Below are 19,706 nucleotides of genomic sequence, written 5' to 3'. Positions count from 1 at the left end.
GCTCTGCCAGGATGGCACATACATGTGTACAGACACCAGGACATAACTCACTATATGAGAAAAGCTGGACAGGACTATAGAAGGGCATCAACCCAGGATCAGGACAGATATCTGCTCCTCAGTGCGAAATGGAACAGGAGAACCACTACCAGAAGTCCTATGAAATGACCTCAAGCAGGCTACTAGTCTGCAAGTTTCTGACCAAACTGTCAGAAACAGACTCCACAAGGGTGGCATGGGGATTAAAGTTCTATAGTTGGACCTATGCTCACAGTCCAACACCATACAGCTCAATTAGTATGCACAAGAAGACACCAGAATTGGCAGCTTTGCCACTGGTGTCCTATTCTCTACACAGATTAAAGAGGGTTCACAACGGGCACGTTACAAGGTCTGGAAATGCCCTGGTGAATGTTATGCAAAAACATCCAGGATGTGCTACTTGGTGGTAGTCAGGAAGCATGTCTTTAGAGGGTCGTACACCTCCATGTGATAGTCAACGATCCCCTCACTGCTGTTGGGTACAGGGATAAAATACGCAACCATTGTCAGACCATATGCTGGGGTAGTGCACCCAGAGCTCCATTTGATGCAGGACAATGGCCAGTCTCATGTGGCCAGAGTATTTGGGCAGCTTATGAACAGCAGCCATTGTGGTCATTGTCTGGCTCTTGTGTTCCCCAGGCCCACATCTAATTGAGAGAATCTCTGGGACATTTTGGATACGATGCCAACAAGTAGTGCCACAAACAGTCCTGGAGCTCACTGACGATCCAGGTCTGGAAGGAGATCCCTGGGACACCATTCACCATCATGACCAGATGTCATGAGCCTACAGGCACTGCGGCCGTACACACTACTCAGTCACATTATGAGTTACTGTGAAAAAACTCCCGCAGATAGATTTTCTGGGGGATTTGAAATGCTTAATTGGTTAATAACTTTGGTTTCCATTGATTGCTGATACATTATTTTGTTCTCTACGAATTAAATAATTTATACCAGTAAAAAAATTCAGCTCAAGATCGCACATTAGGTCTCGGTTATCGAAAGATTCAAGGGTTCCCTTAATGTTTGAGCAGTACACATTCTACATCTCCTTAGGATAAACTCACCAATGCCAGATGTTTGTACGGAAGAATGTCGTTCACACTTCCATTCTCCACGTCCATTGCCGGTACAGATACACTGCAGCAGGTTCCCCCTGGTATCAGTCTTCGTCCAAGTATCCCCAATCCTGTAAGAGGTTCTGGTGTCCTGGTCGTTACATCTATCTATGTACAAAAAAGACACAGGACAAGTGTTAACAGTTTAAATGAATGTACAGGAAATCCATAAAAATACGCATGTTTATTAATAAAAGCCCATGGAGAAGATTTTTTAAACATGGGACCCAACAGGGCAAGCCAGGAGGAAGCGCTCACTTGTTGTAGCTCAGTGTTTAGCAGAGCTAAAAACAGAGCAACTGTTGATTGGTGCAAATGCCTGCATGATCTGAATGCCGAATGAAAATTTGTTCGTGTAGGCATAAATTAAAAAAAAAAATTAAAAAAAAATTAAGTGCTGATCAGCCTGAGCAAACCTGTAGTCGTTGATCTATGAAAGACTGCCTGTTTACTATGAAAGAAAACGGGCGACTGTAAGAGATCTGCCTCCATGCAAGGAGCGATCGTTGCTCTTGTGTGTAGGCATAGGAGCGATAATTGCTGGACAGCTGTTGGGCGCTTAAGAACTCAACAGTTATCCTGTGGCTTCTTTTATGAAATAGGCTGAAGGGTATTTTTTACAATTAGTATAATGAGGACAGTGATGGGAATGCAGTGTTTGTCCTCTCCAATATATACCACAACTGCACTTAAAAATGCAGCAACACAATGGAATGAAAAATGAAACCATAATATCAAGTGCTGCTGTGATATTACTCCCTTGCGGCAATGAATTTGCCAAGCATTCTAACAAACGTATACATTTGTCATTGGTAATTCTCAATGGGAATGTGATAAATTGTAGTAGTGTAATGGAAATTACTGCCAAGGCTTCGTTTCCATGTACAGGAGAAGACAATTCCCTGGTTGTCCTACAGAAGAAACAGTCTGAAACCTACAAGGCTAATGTGTCATCAACGTTCCAAGGAAATACTGATGTGTGTAAATGGTTTCCAAATGGTACAGGAAGGTTCTAGATAAAATATTTCCACATCTTATACTTCCTACTGGGAATGTGCACAGCCATGCAAAACTATCCTATACTCAAGACCCCATGCAAAACTATCCTATACTCAATCAAGAGGTGATGTTTTCTCAAGTATCTGCTAAATACACCATCAGACAGCGCCTTGCAAAAGGGGAGGGAAGGATACCAATCATCAACTTCTATAAAAAGTTAAAGTAGATTTCATCTAACAACTTCTCTTCTATAACATATTGATGAGTGGGTCCTGGATTTGAATCTGATCAAAGAAACATCTGTATGGAATCTGCATGTTCTCCTGTTTCCTCCAATATTCCCACTGACAGATTGGCTTCCTAGAAAACTGCCCGGGTGTGTGAGGGAGATTAGATAACGCGTCTCACTGGAGACAGGAACTGAAGTTAATTGTGATAACCTTGAGAGATGGATTTGCACTAGGAGTAATAAATTAACTAAAAAGATGTGGAAAAGTTTTTTTTTTTAAAGTTTTGAGTGCTTTCTTAAAAGGGGTTGTCCCGCGCCGAAACGGGTTTTTTTTTTTCCCCAATAGCCCCCCCGTTCGGCGCGAGACAAACCCGATGCAGGGGTTTAAAAAAAAAAAAAAACAAAAAAAAAAAACGGATAGTACTTACCCGAATCCCCGCGCTCCGGTGACTTCTTACTTACCTTGCGAAGATGGCCGCCGGGATCTTCACCCTCGGTGGACCGCAGGTCTTCTGTGCGGTCCATTGCCGATTCCAGCCTCCTGATTGGCTGGAATCGGCACACGTGATGGGGCGGAGCTACGAGGAGCAGCTCTCTGGCACGAGCGGCCCCATTCAGAAGGGAGAAGACCGGACTGCGCAAGCGCGTCTAATCCGGCGATTAGACGCTGAAAATTAGACGGCACCATGGAGACGAGGACGCTAGCAACGGAACAGGTAAGTGAATAACTTCTGTATGGCTCATAATTAATGCACAATGTACATTACAAAGTGCATTAATATGGCCATACAGAAGTGTATACCCCAACTTTGTTTCGCGGGACAACCCCTTTAAGTTCACCTTCTAAGGGCAGCAAAACCTAAAGGGGTTGTCACGCGCCGAAACGGGGTTTTTCAATAGCCCCCCCGTTCGGCGCGAGGCAAACCCGATGTAGGGGTTAAACAAGAAAACCGCACAGTGCTTACCTGAATCCCCCCGCTCCGGTGACTTCTTACTTACCTGGTGAAGATGGCCGCCGGGATCTTCTCCCTCGGTGGACCGCAGGGCTTCTGTGCGGTCCATTGCCGATTCCAGCCTCCTGATTGGCTGGAATCGGCACGTGACAGGGCGGAGCTACAAGGAGCCGCTCTCCGGCACGAGCGGCCCCATTCAGAAAAGACGACGACCGGACTGCGCAAGCGCGTCTAATCCGGCGATTAGACGTTGAAAATTAGACGGCACCATGGAGACGAGGACGCTAGCAACGGAACAGGTAAGTGAATAACTTCTGATAACTTCTGTATGGCTCATAATTAATGCACAATGTACATTACAAAGTGCATTAATATGGCCATACAGAAGTGTATAGACCCACTTGCTTTCGCGGGACAACCTCTTTAAGATAGCAGAATTCTCTTTGCAAAAATACGTTCTGAGGAGTTTTCTCTTGGTTAACGTTTGATGAATAAAAGAATACTTACTTCTAGAAGTACACGTAATGCGACCACTTCCTTCGCCTAGACATGTGCAGTCCACCATCATCCATCCCTGATAAGGCTTCTCCCAGGTTTGTCCAACCACATAAGATGTCCCAGCAGTATTATCATAACATCTCTCAGCTAAGTAGACAGAAAAAGGACAACATTTTATGCATTTATCCAATGAGCATCAAAGACCATTCAGTTCTTTTCTATATTCTATCACGTCTAAGAATTGGTAGTTAAAGTATTTTTCGTTATGCGAGACCCTTTATCATAAGGCCCCAGGTCCACACACAATGGTGTGCTCACGATAAAGCATCCACAAGTCCCCATTCTTAAATGTCTCAATTTCATTTGTCTCACATATTTCAAAGACATTCGATTAGAAGCAGCATGAGAAAATGCATTTCATTTTCATTGCAATTTTATGAGATTTTAATCCGTATGTACACGGGAAGTTCTTACCTACAGGTTTACAGGTCCATTCTCCTTTGCCATTGCCAAGACATACACACTCTAACATATAGCCTCCAGTCTCATGAGGTCTGCGCCAAGTGTCTCCAATCTTGTAGGACTGTCCACCTTCATGACAACGATCTGCAATGAAACTTCAGTTAAACATGCACTGGAAATCACCCATTACTAGTGCATAAGTAAGTTGCAAAATAGAACTACTGTCTTATATTAATTTTTGTTCAAAGAGGTTTAACTTTTTTACATGTATAGCTGCCTGGACACTATTTAAATTGACTTTTAATAAACTGGTAGCCAGGCTTAATTTTGGAGTAGGGCTTATATTTCAAGCATCCTCAAAAAGCCTGAAAAATCATTTTGCATCCTAAAAATTCTGGAAAATCATGCTAGGTCTTATTTTCAGGGTATGTCTTATTTTCAGGGAAACAGGGTAGTAGTTGTAGCAGTGTAGTTATGCTTTAGTCACAATTTTCCAGAATAGCCAGAAATGGCTTTGGTACATTAGATGAGAAAAATGCCCCTTCTAGAGGACCCTAGAAAACCTTCTGGTGAACTTGATGGATGATTGCAAAATTTCAACTAACTGCAACTTGGCCATGTGGTTGAAAAGTTACAAAGAAGGTAGCAAATATTGAACTTTATGTACAAGCAACAATGTCACCAAGGTCAGCATTTAACACAAAACCTTGCTACTGGGCTCTAAAATTGTGTAAGCCATGCGAGATTAAATATTAGTAGATCTCCTGATGAACAGGATCATACTATACTATTAGTTCTTCGTTCTAGGACTTTCCTCCCATGGAATTTCAGCACAAGTAGATAAAAACCCATCCCCCTATAGGGAACATCTGGTTGCATTGCTTGAATTGTCACATTAACTTTAACCTTTATGCCCATGGCTATGCAAAGGTAAAGAATTTGCATGTGACATAGAACTGCCTTAACACGTATCTGCAAGTAGCCAGACAAACAAATTGTTAATTATAATGAACAGATGCAATATAAAGGGTGCCCAGTTAGAGTATTGGGCTGTTAAATAGAAAGGGTTATTACTAGCGATGGTGCAACTGATCCTCCCTCTTCCGGCTCCAATGCAGGTACAGTCCCAGATCATGCTGTCTTTGGGTCGCTCATAGGTTACTCCAACGCGATATGTTACACCTGTGTACTTGTCAAAGCAAGTTTCTTCAGCTGTTGAGAGATCAAAAGGATAACGTCATGTATCCAAGCTGCCCATAAGAACCAATGCATATATATTTTTAGTCAGAGGTGAAAGTTATATTTTCATTATGCTTAGGACTCCAAGACTAATTTAGTCTTTGCAGCTTAGATCATAATGGCTCATGTTAAACCAGTTGACGAGATTTAAAAGTTAAAAGGGGTTTTCCAGTAATAAACTATTAAGGACCTATCCCCATGACATGGGGATGGAAGAGCCAGGAGCTGTACTCTGAGCTCCCGCCCCCTCTCTGCCTCCTCTCCGCCCCTCTGCACTATTTGCAATGGGGAGAGGCGGGCGGGGGCTGGGGCTAATTCTCAGAACTTAGCCTTGCCCCCATCCCGCCTCTTGCCCATTGCAAATAGTGCAGAGGGGCGGAGAGGGGGCAGAGAGGGGGCAGGAGCTCAGAGCACAGCTCCTGGCTCTTCCATCCCCCCCCCCCCTGCAGAGAGAGACAACGTATATCGCTCCCTTGGGGTGTGACATTGCATCCATCGGTTCCATCAGTTACATGGCTCCAGAGCAGCTCCATCCCATTCTAGCGAATGAGACTGCTGCTATACCAGTCAGCCACTTTACAATGTACTGTGCTGAGTATGGACTGAAGTAACATCAGTGGTCACTTAAACACCACGACCACTTCAATCAGCTGATAGACCAGGGTCTTGAGCAGGGGACCCCCGCAGATCAACTACTGATGACCTATCTGGAGGATAGGTCATTAATAGTTTAGTCCCAGAAAACTCCTCTAAAAGTCAATGGAGATCTTTTTCTAGTTCTAAAACTGTAATAAACTGGCCCTGTCTACATAAAACTGGTAACTAATGTCGTTATATTGTACTAGGTTATATTGTGCTCTGATACACTACATCCTGCTGCGCTGGATATAGGAATGTATGTAATGACAAACGAACTTTTTCCAGGACACAACTATTGATAACCTGTGTGGAGCATTGGTTAATTGGTTGAAGTTCCACCACTCAGGATCCCTACCAACCAGCTGTGTGCCGGGCCAGCAGTCAGTAGAGCTCTGTCCACATTGCAATTGGTAATGCAGGCACAGCTCCCATTGAATTTAACTTTTTGTCCATTGCTTTAACCTGCGTAAGCCGCTGGTCAAGTTAAACTTTGCCAAGTCCATGTGAGTCATTGTGCCAGCCTCAAATGGTGTACCCTATAATGGTCACAAGTTGCATCCATAGTTTCTGACCCCCTTATATACTACATATACCAACCATTGATGGATTAGCATTGTATTGCAGACTCACCTTCTGGTTTGCTCTCACAATTGAATCCTTTTCCACCACCATAGCAGGTACACACCAGCGGGTTGCCCAGGTAAGTCCGTTCCCATTGCTGTCCAATATTATAATACTGTCCATTGTCATAACAACCCTCTGTGAAACAGATACATGTTTTTAAAAGTTTTGAACTCTTTACAAAGCATAAACTTGCCCATTTAAGTTTGATGTCTTAATGACAACCATGATCAATGAGATCTGATGTGAAAGGAGGAATGACTTCCAAAAATTAAGGAGATTTCATCAATCTATACAGCAACTCAGTGCAGTAATAGTTGAATATTTTGAACTTACCAACAGGCTAGAGTCAAACCAGTTTTGAGACAAAATGTTTATCATATACAATAAAATCTCCACGTAAGGGTGCATTCAGACAACCGTATATTATCCGGGTTTTTATGCCCAGCCGATATACGGCGTCCCTCTCTGCAGGGGGAGGAAGCTGGGAGAGCCAGGAGCAGTGCACTGAGCTCCCACCTCCTCTCCACCCCTCGCCACTATTTGCAATGAGGGGGCGGAACTGTTGGGAATGTAGCTCCGCCCCCTCCCATTGCAAATAGTGGCCAGGGGCGGAGATGGGATGGAGAGGAGGCGGGAGCTCAGAGCACTGCTCCCGGCTCTTCCAGCTTCCTCCCCTTGCAGAGAGGGACACCGTATATCAGTCGGGCATAAAAACCCAGCCGATATACAATCGTCTGAATGCACCCTAAGGCTGCTTTTACAGCCAACCGCTTAGTTTTTGGCGGACAGAAGCAAAAATAAAAATTTAAAAAAAAAAAGTAAAAAAAAGTGATACTTTCTCTCCCCCCCCCCCCCCCCCCCCCAATCGATTTCAGTGGGGTTCAAAAACAAAAAATAAATACATAGGCTTCCATTCTGTCAGGTTTCAATTTTGTTTTATTTGTTTAACAGCAAGATAAGGCTACAAACTGCACTATTTTTTCATTTAAAAAAAAAGGAAACGGAAACCTGACAGAATGGAAGCAAACCAAAACGTTTTGTTTTTTTAAAAAAAACATTGAAATAATCAGGGGGAAAAAAAAAAAAAAACAAAAAAAAAAAACGTTCGTTTTTCAGTTTCTTTCGTCCAAAAACGGAACAAAGACGCAAACTCTGAACTGAGCCCTAACACGGGTGTGAAAGCAGCCCAATACATTTATTGTGCCATATGTGTATCTGGATGAAACTACCAAATCTTAACATCAATCTAGCCTTAAATTGTCCAACTGAAATACTCAATTACAATAAAACATAAGAATCCTCCGAGGTGATTTTCAATCGCTGTACCTGTAAATTACAGATTCAACATAGTAAAAAGGAGCTACAGCAGATTAATGTTACAATAAATCAGCCGTCTGGCACTGGGATCAGCTTGTACGGTACAACATACTGTGGGATTACCAAGACCAGACAAGACATTCATCTACAGAACCGAGTACTCTAATGGGATAATATGAAACAGGTACGAATGCTTGTCTACTTAATCAAAAGCAGAAACCCACAGATGCTAATCCTGGGGCCTCAGGAAGGTCATGTCTGGTATGTTGACTGAGGTAACAAAAAAAGTCGTCAAACAGTATTCCAATAGTATTAAACACCAATAAATCATATTCAGATCATAAACTGCATTTTATTAGCTCATTTCTATTACATTTTGCAAAGGGACTTCATTTTTAATATATTTTGGAAAACCTTAGGGCTTATTCACATGCATAATATTCCCGCCTGGGTTCCGTCTGACTACAATGTAGACAGAACTCATAGGAAATAACCCATTTATATGAATGGGTGCATGCACACAAGTAACTTCACTCAAACCGATTAAAAAAATTAAAAAAAAATTTTAAAATGCAGCATTTCCTATTTACATACAAGTCTCACATGTAGCGTATGGTGTCCCGCACATTGAACAGCACACAAAGTATATGCTCGGAGATGCAAGAAGCTTGGGTACAACTTGCATTACACATGAAAATACAACCAAAAAAATTAAAACCTCCATTCACATCCCAATTAAAGAGGAACATACGCATTCCTGCCATCATGATTCAAGTTAAATATTGTAGAACCTAGTTTACAATTTGATGAAGATGCATACAAAGACCTACTATTTACATGTTTTCGAATGCCAGTCACACAACACTACAGTAGGACAAGACCATTAAAGTTGTTACCCTTTAGAAGGGACAGACCATGATAAATACAAGCTGTCAGACTAAGGAATTCGACTTTCAGCCTTTTCTTTAGAAAATTGTTGGTAATTTGTTTGGTCTTTTTTCCTATCAAATCATTTTTTTTCAAAATGTTTTATTAGCCAAAAACACTTAAACAGGCATATTCATACAAAGTGTATTCACACACACACAAAAAGCCAATTACTGGTTGGTTGATCATTACTATAGAAAGCACAAAGACCCATTCTAAACACCCAGTGCTACACTAGATCTTTAGGGAACTTCCTAACCTTCGATTTAAGGATGTCTTTCTCTATGACATTATTGCAGCATGAGAAATCACCCAACACAATCTTATATTGACGATTTATCCTTAGGATAGGCCATCATTGTCAGATTGGTGAGGGGTTCGAGTGATTGTGCCCGAGCTGTAGTACCAGGCACAGCTGCTATCAAGTGTACAAAGTTGTGCCTGGTAAACCATGAAGAGGCGAGCAATAAAGCCCCATCACTAAAGCCCCTTCAAAGTAGCGGATCAATGGGGATGCTGGAAATCAGATCCCAACCAGTGTGATATTCATCACTTATACTTAAGGACAGACCACTCAGCCTGCATGTTTACTGTAATTAGGGGGGGGGGGGGGGGGGGTAGAAAATCAATAGAATATGAAGGATTGCCTCATCACTACAGTTAAGGGAAGTCCACCCGAGGTGGATTTGCTACAGAATTTGTTTGTGGACCCTCCACAGCATTTACAGTAGCAGTAGAGTAGATGAGATGAGATGAGATTTTGAAAGTCTGGTCTGCAAGCTGTAGAAATAATCTGCACCACCTGTGCGAAAATTGACATGCGGTGTGGGATTCCATACCATGTCAATTTTTAAGTGTAATGTAAAATATTTGACAAACAAAATTTTACTGGAAATTGATACTACCGAGCAATTATATAATCCTATAGAACGGAGCCCCCTCCAACCTTTAGGCCACGAGCCAAAATTTCAAATAGGTCACCTGATCCTCTGTTATTCCTGCTAGACATCTGAATAAATTGACAGCTGGGCGTTACAATTTGGAGGAAGGAGACTGTCCTACAGTCGGACAATGTCCAAAAAGTGTCAACAGCATCAGACTGTGCAATTTATTCATAAATAAAATAGGAGGAATAACAGAGGAACGCTACAATGTAAAATTATTTTTTTTAAAAAGGCTTCAGAATGGTTATTTCATGGGGGGGGGGGGGGTGAAAAAAAAGTATCTACTAAGACAGACATGTCAGGAGTGGCGACAGGTCCTTTTAAAAGTTTTTCTTGCACTAGTAGATTTCCTGCCGGAATGAGTTCAATCGACATTTTTGCAAGTTGATCGTGGCTCGTTTGGCTCCATTTAAATAGAATGATGAACACTACTATATGCACCCAAACTATTATTAAAGGGGTTCTGACATGAAAAAAACAACTATTTTTTACATACCTTGCCTGGCCAGGACTGATCCGTCAGGCATGTCCCCCCCATCGGGCATCTTCTTCTGTAGCTTCTTGAAGCAGAGCTGGAGCGGTCAAAATGACCGCTTCCTGCATTGCTCCGTCTGTGAGCCACTTCCGAGGTGAACGGACAGGTGCCACGTCACAAGTAGTGCTTGCTGTGGGCGGCCTGTCCGTACCGGCGGAACTCCCAAGTTCTGCGCGTGTGCAGTGGGGAGGCGGCCCGTCCTGACTTCTGTCAGAGGGCACCTGTCTTCTGTGCCTGTGCGCAATCCCGGAGGGGGGGGTGGGGAGCGGCCCGTCGGAGGAAGCTGAAAGCCTGCTGGGAGATGACCCCCACTGCACAACAGAAGAGAAGGTAAACATAAGGTTCTCATGCTTTAGCACGCCAAAAATCGTGGTTTCCTTGTGTCCATTAGGCAGACCAGGGAACAATGGCTGTTAAAGCATAAAAACCTTATTCGTGTCAGAACCCCTTAAGGTTCTTATAGACGGAATGATTATTATCTAAAAAAATTGTGAAAATGAATACTAATTGTTCATTCTAAACGTGAGCCAATGACTAATGAGAATCGTTTGCTTCTCATTCATCCAGTTTCTGCTGGCATAAAAATCATTGTTGGCTCGTTCACTTGTTGCTTGCTCAGTGTTTTACGTTGACCAAGACAACAATGAATCTGCCTGTTTAAACGGACTGCATGAGAGCGAACGAGCTGGTGATGACGTCCCCCACTCATTTGCTCGTGCAAATAATCGTACCATCTAAAAAGGAGCATAAAAGTGCCATTGTTAAAGCACGTGCGGATCCATCATTGTTGGCAGTTCATCGCCGTTTACTCAGGAGGCTATGCTGGCTAAAAATTAAAAATTTGGGGTGCTGCATATTAGCTGTAATAAGCATTTCATAGTTTATAAGATGATTTGCAACACCTTCACATAGGCAGGGTATCGAGTGTATAAATATTCATTAACAATCATCTGCCCATTTAACAGAACTGGTAGCGATACGGTTTAACCCCTGTGCCAAGTTCTAGTAATGTCATAACCTCCCTTGCGCCAAAAACCGCAACCTAGGAAAGAATACTAAATAGTTATAGTTTTAGCTTTGATCTTTTAGTGCACTCAGGCTAAATAACAAACCGCAGTCTCCTACACTAGTAACAACCAATAATAGTGGTCATCATTCAGCTGTCCACAGAGTCATAATAGCAAACAAGGTTGCAACTCTATAAAAATTTGATTTTATGGCATTCAGTTGGAAGATCATTTTTGTCGTGTCTACGATGGATGTCATTAGTAACTGCCGTCTAGCATCCATTGTTGGTGTTCGAAACTCAAGAAGTTTGAATAGACATAAAAAGTCAACTCCTGGATTTACGATCAGAGGTATATTTCCTTCTGGGATACAAAACGTAGAAGTGATTGAAATAAAACAAATCTTGTGAGTGCAGCCTGCAGTATCTAACAGCAATTATTTTATTCCACCCTGAATGATAGATTACATGGACTGCAGTTGCTCATTACTTCCAACTTCTTAAGATGCAATAATAGAAGACTGGAAGAACAAAGGGATTCTCTTGAATGGCAGCATTTGCTCTATAATTACATCTAAAATGGCTTTGTAAATGACAAAAGGTGGGTGGTAGAGGTAGCACATTTTAGTTAGCTTCAGGCCATACAAAAATGACAGGGCGGAGGATACGGCAGCCCAAGATAACTACAGGCAGTGTCTTGCCCATTGTTCGGCATAGCAGACTAGCCTTCTAGGAATTTTGGAGATTGTAACTCGAATACAGAGGTCTCCCCTATCCTACTAGAAACCAACGTCCTAAGAAATGGGAAATACAATACATACACTAACTTACATTAGGAATACCAAAATATACATCGCCTATTTAGCCGCCCAGTGTGGTTTGAGATCAAACAAACTGGATAAGCAAGAGTTATGACAAGTAGACCACAAGGAATGTAGCAGTAATTCTGCGTTCGACAGATAAAAGCCATACATGAGTAGTTAAATCTATCTATAACCCATCATGGTCAAAAGTGGCAGAACACAGACACTTCATAAAAGATAACACTGGTTGAAGTATAAAGGATTTGGCTAGCACGCAAAACATTATTAACCACTCCCTTGGATGCAAGTTCTGGTTTTTTTTTGCCCTCTTGTATTTACAGCCACTTATTTCCTTTGTAGAATAAATAGAGAAATTTCTGGATTAAGTCTAATCACCATTTACTTTTCATAATTTGGGATTTAGGTTTTGTTAGTTATTCACAAAGACTACATTTAAGGGTTTTACAACAAAAGGCTTGAGGTAGTTCAACCAGACATACCATAGAAGTATGTATGAGAGGGAAATCCACCAGCATAAACCCCACCTATGAGTAGAGCAAGGATGACCCTTTCTCTGGAAGCTACAAGCAATTCATAATCAAACTTCCATTTTATCAAAATGGAAGCATCTTCAAGGTTTACTGCAGCAGGCTCAATCGAGAGGTGGCACTGCCTACCGCTGGTGTCCGAACTTTTTTTTGGCATGAGAAAGAGAAGTGACTCAACTTTTTACATCCGTCCTGTAAAGGGTCTTTTGAAACTCTTCCTTTGAAGATATCACTCTAATGTGTATTTAAGGATTTGCTTACCATTAAGGTGTCAATGTTTTGCTCCATTACACGAGCATTCCTGAGAGTATACCAAGTGAAACATCACAAGCCGGATGGCAACAGATGGTTATTTGCACATTGGATACTAAAGCTGGCCATACACATTAGGTGGCTTACACAGGGCTATTGTTCAAGCGATCACTTAAAACAGTGGATACAAATAAGTCATTCCATGTAAACACGGCCACCAACAGGGTGACTAGTGATAATTTGTTGCTAGTCAATTCAGCTCACCTAAAAAATAGTCGAAGGTTAATTAAAAGTTGCCTGGTGTAAATGTACAACTTACTAACAAGTTTCTCAGGAATGGGGCATCAAGTGAACAATGATTGCAAAAGCACATGAACAGTCATTCAAACACAACTCGCTTGAGCGACCATTTCAAATAACTATGCGAACGATGGCCATCCAGTGTAAGGCCACCCTTAGATAGAAGATGGTTGAACAAATGCTAAGGTGCAAGTACCTTAGGGGAGTTCTTTAAAAGAAAGATGGTTCGTAAAAGAAAGCTTTGGCCCAAATCTGATGAAGACTTGTTAAACAGACAACTACCGTAGTTGGATTTTGGTCCATATTGGCTGTTAAACCTGTTTAAACTAGCCAAACAAGTTCAATGACGGACAGCTCTTTCTGGGAACATTCTTTAAAAGGAATATCGCTTGACGTCAAGAGATCGATGAGAGATCTTTATTTTGCCTAAGACAGAAATTTCAAGTGCTTCTCTTTACACATTGGTCGCACTCATCAATCTGGCCATGAGTAGTGCTGTGTCCACATCCTAACCACCTTAAAATCTCCATTCTACAAAACCCAAAACAAGAGGAAGCTTAATCATTAAAACTTTCATGCAAGTCTACTTCTATCCAGGTGAAGACTGCAGGTTGATGAGCAGCTAAAGCGGTCATTCTTAAAATTCACCCAAAAAACAGTTTTAGTTGAAAGTGTCAATTTCCATCAACGTTCGTGTTATGTGCACAAGTACCTTAGGGGTGTTCTGTAAAAGAAAGCTTTGGCCCAAATTTCAAACTCGCCCAGATTTTTTGGAGATGACAGTAGGCCATCAGGCAGCCAAAACAAACGCTCATTGTAAAATTTCACCTAACGAGTTATAGTTTAGGTTGTCACAGTCCATTTTCATCAAACTTTACTCAAAAGTGTATGGGCACCTTAAAAGATCCAAAGAACTTTGTTCCTGGATGGGTGAGGAGGGCCTTCACACTGGCAAGGGGAAAAAATAAATAAATAAAAAAATAGAGTCGGGCGATTTTCTCGTGATGTGAGTGAGTGAAGACATGATTATGAAACCAATGAATTTCAATGGTTTCATTCTCATTTGCGATGTTTTCACTCCTGAGATGGTGGGGGGAGTGGGGAACTGCAGCATGTCTTTTTGCAATATCGCCCATTGTTTCCAATGGAGCCAACGGCAGCAGCACTGCCCCCATTGAAAATAGTGGAAGAACATCACAATCTCCTGCTGTGGCTGTATCAGCTGCAGCAGGGGACTCCTTCAGCCTCAGGGGGTGAGAGGCTGTTGCATCCAGGGGTTTCACCTTGTTTTCAATGGGGTTGGCAGCAGCGCCAGCCCATTTAAAACCATGGCAAACATCACAATCTCCTGCCGTGGCTGTGACAGTTGTGGAGGGATGAAGGGACCCCCGCAGGGATGCGAGGCTGTTTTCATATAAAACGTTTCACATCCAGGGGGTTTCCAGATGTTTTTATTGGGGCCGATGGCAGCAGGTGGTCCAATTGATGTATTTCCAAGGGTTTTTACCAGAATATCAAGTTATCCCCCCTCCACAGCAGCACAGGGAATAAATGGCTGATCTGTGGTGGTCTCACCACAGAGATCCCTGCTGATCTGGAGAACAGGACTCCCATGTCCTGCTCTCCTGTCACTGTAGGGGTTGCTTTACTTCCCTTCTCCTCTCCCCACAGTGAAGTCACTCTGAATGGAGCGCTGCCCAAGCATGCATGTTTAGCGGTCCACCCATTTCAATAGGTGTGACAAATACCCAAGTGGGTGCACCACTCCAGTATTCTCCAAACCAATTCAAAGTGTGAATAAGTCCTTAAAGAGATGCCTTCCTGTAATCAGTGAGGTAACCAGGCAGAGTGTTCAAATCCTTCGCAGCACCACCACAGGGGTGTCCGGTTACAATTCACTTTTTAAAAGGACAGACAAATTGGTTAAAACTGTAAAATAACTGGGTGTTTACCCTCTACAGTCCTGATGATCAACGATGCAGCACCGTGATTTTTCAAGTTTCTGACAGTGGAAGTCACGTGACCACTCTCTACCAATCAAAGGCCACAGCGGCATCATTCAAAACTCTTGGTAATATGGTGCCCAGGATATGAACGCTCATACCAGGCGTAGGGGTGACATCATGGCGGAAGTCAGTGGAAGTCAGGTGACCGCTACCTGCCAACAGAGACTAGGAGTCGCGGTCCTGCAGCGCTGGACCATCAGGGGCGAGGAGGGCTAGTACTCATTTGCTTTATTGTTTCAACCCCATTTCCTATCATTTTAAGGAGCTAATAGTAACCGGACAACCCCTTTAAGCCCTTCTCCATTTTTGGGGGAAGCAATTTCAATTTTCAGTTAAAATAAAATAGGCAAATGCCCACAATCTGCTATTGAAAATTTGACTACAAGAGATTCCTTTTAAAGAAAGCCCAAATATTGTGCATTTTTACAGCTCACCACTAAAACATCCACATTCAGAACAGATTTGTCTGAGGAAGGAAAGAACAGTCTCAAGAGACAAAACAAGGCGGAATGTTTATTTAGAAACATTGCATTAAGGAAAAAGTCAATGAAGTTGCAGGACTAGAAGGTTACAGCCTCATATACTGTAAGTGTGAGGATACTACAAACACCTATGGAATAGAGAACCGAACCTCTTAAATATGGATGTACATAATTATGTGTCCTCAACATTATAGGATCATCCGAGACCAGCGCTTACACAGACATCACACACATGGGAATCATTTTCCAGGAAACTGTAAAACTCTGAACGTTCCTATAATGGGGTCTTCTTTGTGACTGCTGTGTACACGAGGGATGAAGACCTTAGGAGGCTGTGTGGGTTTCTTTTTTTAGGGACTAGACAATAAAAACTAACATTGACATCAATAGAAAGCAACAAAAAAAGTTGCGCGCGAGCCGCAAGTTTCTGAGGGCATTGGCTCCCCAGCCCTTGGGATTTGTCCAGTCCTGATTTAGGGTTCATCCTCATGAGTGTCAGGGGATACGCCCGCGGATTTATGCTGCAGGAGTACCGCAATTAAAAACAAAAAAGTGCCTGCTGGTGATTGCAGATTTCCGCGGTCTCCATTAATGGAGACCTCCCACAGCGTAAATCGGCGGTAAATAGAACATGCCGCGATTTATTTCCCGCTGCGGAAATCCATGGTAGAATTCCACATGTGAGCATTGGCAGGCAGAAAGCTATTCGGTTCAGAGGAACCACTAGCTGAGGAATTCCCGCATGGATTTCCGCTGTGGGAAACGCAGTAAAAAAATCCATCTGTGGGCATTCACCCGCAGGGCAGTTTTACACAAGCCAATAAGTTGTTCAGTGTAGATGCATGCCCCAACTGAACAATGGATCGGTCCATGGAAAATGCAGTACACTTATGAACAACTGCCTGTTTATTGTGAATGGAGGAGGTCCGGCCGCAATGATCCCCGGATCGCCCCAGCTCCATTCACTGAGCGATACTCCTTCATATGTAAAAGTACAGGAATGATTAGCGCTGGGACGACTTGACAGATATCCGTTGCCCAATGGGTCATCCCGTGTAAAATGGCTCTTACTAAATACGTAACGTTCTCTTCCAGTCCAATCAAAAACTGTATACAGCAAGTTAAAACAATCTGATCGTAGCAATCATCACCATAGCTAAGGGCTCATGCCCACGGCCGTGACGGGCTCCGCAAGCGAAAACCACAGCGGAGTCCATCACAGCACCCCCCCCCCCCCCCCTAAGACCCCATACTTACCGATCTGCTATGTAGCTCCCACATGACGCGGCTGGCGGTGCACATATTCACGCTATACTTCCGCTGTACTACAGTGGAAGTATAGCGTGACGGACGGCTTCCATTCAAAACAATGGAAACCGTCCATGCGTATTCCCGCGGCAAATAAGGCATGCCGCGTGTAATTTCACGCTGTGGAATTCGCTGCAGAACCTAATAGCTGCAGCGAAACACAGCGGATATCCGCGGCGTGGAATCTGGCCGTGGGCATTGGCCCTAAGGCTGGATTCACACCTCTGCTGGGGATTCCTCTTTACTGCCTCATTTGGGGAGCAGGAAAGGGGAATCTCCATGGCAAAACAGGCCTGTCTTAGGATGAAACCGAACAGCGCCGAACGGACCCCATTGACTATATTGGGGTCCATTTGTTTTTTGCTCAGCCTTTAGACAGACAAAAAAAAAACACATCCAAAGAGCCATGTGTGAAGGCAGCCTAAGCGTCCGTTCACACGTCGCCATTTGTCACTGATTGTGGTTCATCCTGCAAAAGATTTCACCCTTTCAATTGTGGGTGAAGTCTGCTACAGATCTGCACTAAACTCTATAGAAAATTAGTGACGTGTGAACGCATCCTTACTGTTTATACATTAAAGTTGTAAAATATGGGGTTTACTACTACCCCCAAAAAGCCATGCTCCAGTACAAGTTACACCCACCCACTCAGATCTCCCAGTGTGGAACAAATTGCACTCCCCATACCCGAGATCTCCCAGGAAAGTATTTATAAGAATGGTAGACAACGTACCTCAATAGTTTAGAGGGAGGCTGCCAATGTATAATGCAGGCTCAGAACAATGGGATCCATAACCCTTACACATGCCACTAAAAAGTCCAAGGAAAGAACCGCATTAGAGGTACCAACGGCACAATGTTATTAGATTAAAAGGGCTTCATCTTTGTTGCACATAAGCCTGACAACGTGTCGGCTGTCGCAGCAGCTTTGGCCAGTGTGGACAGCCGACACGTTGTCAGGCTTATGTGCAACAAATAAAGATGAAGCCCTTTTAATCTAATAAGGTTGTGCCAGTGGTTGGTGCCCCTAATGAGGCTCTTTCCTTGGACTTTTTAATTAGATCTCCCAGTGTGGAACAAGTTGCACTCCAAATACCTGAGATCTCCCAGGAGAATACAAGTTGCACCCCCCACATCTGAGATCTCCCAGGAGGATACAAGTTGCACCCCCCTTCCCCCTTGAGATCTTCCTGGGGGATACAGGTTGCACCCTGACCACCCACTTGAGATCTACCAGTATGGAACAAGTTGCACCCCCCACACCTGAGATCTCCCTGGCAGGTACAGGTTGAACAACCCCCAAACCTGAGATTTCCCCAAGGAGTACAGGTCGACCACCCCCCACCCGAGACCTCCCAGGGGGTACAATGCCCAGCTAGATCCATGTATAAGAAGGGGATTCAGATGCAAATTCTCAATGACAATCAGTTAGGAGCCCCAGAGGAGGAGCGGATGCGACATTTGCACAGCTGATCGCTAAGCACACACACACAACACGAAGCTCGTCCTTACTCTGAGTGGAGTCCGCGGCCACGACGGGTTGCAGGAGAGGTTGTTGCGCCACCACTTCTTGCGCCTGTGCTTGTTGTTGCGCCTTCGCCTGTCTGCGATTTTTGACCCTCTCAGATGGCGCAGCTAGCACCGCAGCGGTAACGCACAGGGTTAGGAGAAGCCCGGCCAGGGGTCCCCGAGTCATCCTGCCAGAGAGTCGGGGTGCAGGTAATAAAGAAGCTGTTAGTAGCGGCCGGTTACTGGCGCATTTCCCAGTCCGCAGCGCTTATAGGAGAACAAGCAGGAGAGAGTCACCGGCGGCCAGAAGTAGGGAAGCAAAGCGGGAAGACAAGCGGCTCCGTGCCGGCCAGTGATAGAGAGCGCTCTGCGGCCGCGCTGTATATATATACACACTCCGGAGACTGACCGGGGGCGCTAGCTGAACACATTGGAGGGCTGGGATTGGTCTATTGCTGACGGTGACGTCCCCGGAGGGCGGAGTTTGGCTCTGCTATATAAGCGGTGGGAGGTGTGTAGTGGAAGGGATACGGAGGTGATGGTAGCGGGGGCTTCAGCGATGCCGGGCTCATATAGTGCGGAATCACACGGAGGGCTCCATCCTCTCCGGTCACCTCTAGAGACTCTGCAGCCCAACGGCTCTGTTCTAGAGATGCCGAGGATACATTCTTAGAACGTCCGTATGTTCTTTCTGGCCACAACTAATTCTCTTGTGAGGCTCTAGGATTGTTGTACATCTAATCGTCTTGTTAAAAAGTCCACTAAGGGAACGTTCTCACCCTGGGTCGTTGCAGTAGATCGCGACCCATCAATTTAAATTAACTGAAAGGGTAAAATCTACAACAAATCCCCACCGATCAGTAGGATCACACTCACTGCTGTGGGTTCTCAGCAGATTTTACCCTTTCATTGAATTCTACTTGGTGATCAAGTACAGTATTTAGGTTCTGGAAGAGAAAG

General features: G+C 43.7%; 1 protein-coding gene across 5 annotated transcripts in view; it reads right to left on the bottom strand.

Annotated features, from left to right (window-relative positions):
• The window catches only part of FN1 (fibronectin 1), a 69,004-nt gene extending 49,898 nt beyond the window's left edge, over positions 1–19,106 (bottom strand). For 4 of the 5 annotated variants that reach the window (XM_066575611.1, XM_066575613.1, XM_066575614.1 and 1 more), the window contains exons 1-6: positions 18,750–19,105; positions 6,816–6,944; positions 5,382–5,519; positions 4,320–4,451; positions 3,855–3,992; positions 1,116–1,274 (exon numbers count right to left, since the gene is read on the bottom strand). In XM_066575611.1, coding sequence (XP_066431708.1) covers positions 1,116–1,274; positions 3,855–3,992; positions 4,320–4,451; positions 5,382–5,519; positions 6,816–6,944; positions 18,750–18,933 — 880 coding nt within the window. In that variant the 5' untranslated portion in view covers positions 18,934–19,105. Of the gene's footprint in view, positions 1–1,115; positions 1,275–3,854; positions 3,993–4,319; positions 4,452–5,381; positions 5,520–6,815; positions 6,945–18,749 lie in introns of all 5 variants that reach the window. The other variant, XM_066575612.1, reaches the window with a different exon arrangement.
• Between the last annotated feature and the right edge of the window lie 600 nt (positions 19,107–19,706).

Source organism: Eleutherodactylus coqui, chromosome 8 (assembly GCF_035609145.1).
Source record: "Eleutherodactylus coqui strain aEleCoq1 chromosome 8, aEleCoq1.hap1, whole genome shotgun sequence".
Taxonomy (NCBI): Eukaryota; Metazoa; Chordata; class Amphibia; order Anura; family Eleutherodactylidae; genus Eleutherodactylus; species Eleutherodactylus coqui.
This window is presented reverse-complemented; position numbering and strand designations above follow the sequence as displayed.